Source organism: Monopterus albus, unplaced genomic scaffold (genome assembly GCF_001952655.1).
Source record: "Monopterus albus unplaced genomic scaffold, M_albus_1.0 scaffold19.1, whole genome shotgun sequence".
In the NCBI taxonomy this organism is placed as follows: domain Eukaryota; kingdom Metazoa; phylum Chordata; class Actinopteri; order Synbranchiformes; family Synbranchidae; genus Monopterus; species Monopterus albus.
Genome location: NW_018127899.1, coordinates 1,879,457 through 1,883,306, shown reverse-complemented (window position 1 = coordinate 1,883,306; position 3,850 = coordinate 1,879,457). Strand labels below are relative to the sequence as shown.

At 43.4% G+C, this 3,850-nt stretch overlaps 1 protein-coding gene across 1 annotated transcript in view; it reads right to left on the bottom strand.

The window, feature by feature from the left end:
• The window catches only part of cav1 (caveolin 1), an 8,298-nt gene extending 4,981 nt beyond the window's left edge, over nucleotides 1–3,317 (bottom strand). Inside the window, exons 1-2 of the mRNA XM_020593605.1 lie at nucleotides 3,006–3,317; nucleotides 1,903–2,070 (exon numbers count right to left, since the gene is read on the bottom strand). Of these exons, the coding sequence (XP_020449261.1) occupies nucleotides 1,903–2,070; nucleotides 3,006–3,041 (204 nt within the window). The 5' untranslated portion in view covers nucleotides 3,042–3,317. The remainder of the gene's footprint in view (nucleotides 1–1,902; nucleotides 2,071–3,005) is intronic.
• Between the last annotated feature and the right edge of the window lie 533 nt (nucleotides 3,318–3,850).

Below are 3,850 nucleotides of genomic sequence, written 5' to 3'. Positions count from 1 at the left end.
CACACACGTCAGACCCTCATGGGTCAGAAGTTCCTCAACATACTGTCAAGTTGGAGATTTTAAAGAACTGTTTGGTTTGTGATACAGTTCTAAACAGTGGAAGATGAAGTATTCAGATAAGAAAATTAAGTGGGACGTTTACCTTATATATGCTCATTATCCATCCATCATCTATACCACTTATTCCTGAACAGTATTGCTAGGGGGCCTGGAGCCAATCTCAGCTGACTTTGGACAAGAGGTGAAGTCGACCCTGGACAAGTCGCCAGTCTATCACAGGGCTCACATGTAGACAAACAACCATACACACACTCACTCCTACGGGCAATTTAGGGGTCTTTGGACTTGGGAGGAAGCCAGAGTACCTGGAGAAAACACGCAAACTTCACAAAGAAAGGTTTCAGGTCGGCCTGGGCTCAAACCCAGAACTTTCTTGTTGTGAGGTGACAGCACTAACCACTGCATCTCTGTGCCGCCTTATGCTCATCATACTGGTTATAAATCATCTGAATCTACTGCTGCTGTGCAATAAATCCTTGGAAGAGCCTTTTGTAGGAGATGCTTTAAGCTGCTACTGGGAGTAAAGAATTTGATCCTTGGATACATCCTTAGAAGTATAAAGTAACATAACATTAAAATGATTCAAATAAGTAAACATTCCTAACTTAAGTGTGTACAGTATTTTCAAGTGTACTTGGTACGTACCACCATGAGTTCCAAAATTTGTCTCAGACTTTTAACATTTTTACAACAGGTTATGTTTTTTACAGTGTATGTGATTTCAGATGATTTGAGCAGGCTTCTGTTGAGCTGATTAGAGAGGGGAGGAACAATCATAACGCTGCATTCTATTCTGAGACTGTAAGGAGAGTCTGACTCACTGTCACAGTGGAGGAGGACTGGGGGGAGAGATGGCCTAGAGCAATGGAAGAAGTGGAGGCAGATGAAGAAAATGGGGAACGTGGAGATTGGTGTTATTCTTTTTAATAAAACGCCTAAAACATTAAAAAGAAATCCCCAGTCTGGGGAAACCTGAAGTTGACAGCAGCCATTAAAAGAGCAACACGTGGATAGTTGCTGCACTGATGTAACTATAGGTATGTTGTGAAGAAGGGAGGGAGGGGGAGAGGAATGGAATGGGAGGAAAGGACGGAGGAGAAATGGGGAGTGGTGAGGGATATCCCCTCAGACTATCAGGGTGTTTCCTCGTTTTAACAGTACAGAGGTCAGGCATTCCAGAGAGCTGACCCCCGAGCCCACGCTACCGTTTGAGCCTAGTCTTATGTAAAATCCTGCCCTAACTGGAGAGGAGGGCGGCCGGAGGCTCCGGGCCCCGCCACCATGCAGACGCGTCAGGTGGCTTCCAGCGCACCACTCCTCTGCCGCTACAAACCCTCTCCCTCTGCTAACGCCTTTTTACAAAATAAACACTCGGTCAAGTCGCTCCCTGATGGAAAGAATTCCACTTTCCCAACAAAAAGACAAGTGCAATAAGGACTGTGGGAAACGTGTGTCCCAACAACAGGAAACTATTAATGTTTTCTCTATCAGAGCGATTATGTCCACGTTTTCAAGTCCGCTGCTCAAACTGCCGCACAGATATTTAGGTCTGGTTGCAAAACCTCTTCCTAATAGGGGAAAGCCACTGAGGGGAAACTACTGGAACCACAGCCGCTGTGCGCAAAAGAGCTACGTGCGCCTCTGGGGCGCACAGACACACAAAGCACCGGTTTCTATGAGTTTATTTCCGTTTATTGTGATTATCCACAGAGCAGAAATAAAGGGTAAACCCTGCAGCAGATATCCTGCTGATGTTATGGTTTCAGGTGCCATGAAGATGTATAGATATGTAAATCTCAAATTTGAAGCTCAGATGTTAACAGTCCTCCAAGCTTGACTCACCTTGACAACGTCGTCGTTTATGTGCTTGGGGTCCCGGTTGACCAGGTCGATCTCTTTGGTATGGATATCCTCCATTGTCTTCTCGTTCAGACTTTCGTTGTCCATGTCTTTGTTGTTGGGTTTGTATATGTTCCCTTGTTTTCGGATGAACGGCGAATGCAGAAACTTCTGTCAGGATCAGGAGGAGACAGAAAAAGAAGAGAATGAGAAGGAGGAGGGATAGTGTTCAGTGCCTTGAGAAGGAGAGAGACTGGAGCTGGACTTAGCAAACTGCCCTACAAACAGGGATGGGTTTAAATTGATAGAAAGTGAAGCACCACACCCCTCGATCCATCCGCAAGGGGTCCTCGCCACCCAGACAAAATTCTAATGTCCTGACCTGACATGCAGTTTATTTAACACGGACCTGTTAACATGGCAACATTTTCAAGAAAGAAAAGCGCAAATAGTAAAACACTGGTCTTGTCAAAATTGTTTGCATATTTGATTAAATAGAGGATGTTGAATATATTCTTTCTTTCTTTTCATTAGTGAATATATGTTCATATTTTATGAAAAGCATGTTGTGTTTCCGTGTCCATAGTTTTAGAAACACAGTGCGTAAAGAGCCGTTTGGTTCTCACAGTCCTATTCTCTGCACTGTGGACCTTTCAAGCACATTCATATTTATACTCACTCTATGTAGTTTAGTACTAAAGCTCGCACATGTAGCCTATGACTGCAATCTCCGAAAAAGTTCGTGGGTTTACTCTTCTTTGTATTTTATGCGCAAAAAAGTAAACCGGGTTGGTGCGTAAAACCCACAATCGGTTGCCCAGTTAATAAAAGTTTAACCAGGTAACATCTCATACCTCCGTGCTAATGCGTACTGAATGGTCTTTCACATTCCCCACTTGGTGTGTGAGAAACGTTCGTGACTAGGTGTCAGGGGAAAATATATTGCGATTGAGACATTTCACTCTACAGTTGGAAAAACATAAAATGTCCTTAGTGAAGGCAAATGATGAGCGAGAACAATGAGCTCCTAGATGAAGACAATCTGTATCAGATAAAAGGTTTCTACTAAAAAATAGTGCCAGCGGTTGAGGAGAGCCATACTATACCTCTTCTGTTTCGCCGTCCTTCAATCCTCCTGTCATGCTGTCCTCACGTTTGAACAGATTTGCGCGGTGAAACACAAGAAGACAGGAAGCTAAGTGGGAGGCGTATGAGAGGACCAGGCTCTTCTTAGGGACCCGCAGTGATCTAATGTCTACTCTTTTCGCTGAACGTGATTGGAATTTAATTCCAGAGCTGTGAGGGAAACCTGCGGAGTTTCATCTGATTCCGCAGCACCTCTCTGCAGCTCGGGATCACCTGTAAGCGGAAACAGGGCGAGAGCCACCATGTAACCTGTCTGGATGGAAGAGGGACTGCCGCGATCTCAGACCAAAGGGAGTGTTGTACTGTAACCTGAGTGCAGTTACTTCACTGGGGAACCAGGGCACAGAATAAAAACCCCTTTGCTCAGTGAAATGTGGGCGTTAATTGGGAACGACAAGGTGTGGACACTTGACATTTTTGATTTGATTTGATTTATTCTTTCAAGCATGTAAAGACAGCTAGTTGATATGTCAACACACATAATTTTACACATATCCAATAAATGCTAATCCAATATCAATGTGCTTATACCTAGTACATGCTTGAATGGAGTAGGAAGAAGTCAGACTTATCCAGTCCTACCCCATGACATCATCTTACCATCATTGGTTTGCAAGCAGTATCTCTACATAAATAATTCTCTTCTACACCACACAAGTAATATACTAAAAAAATTATAACAGTGTTAACATTCATACACCACACCCACAATGTTCCATCTAATTAATCATTGAGCCTGTTCTTGCATATATCTTGATTGACACATACCTTTATATTTATGTTTAAACTCGTCAATTCTATTACT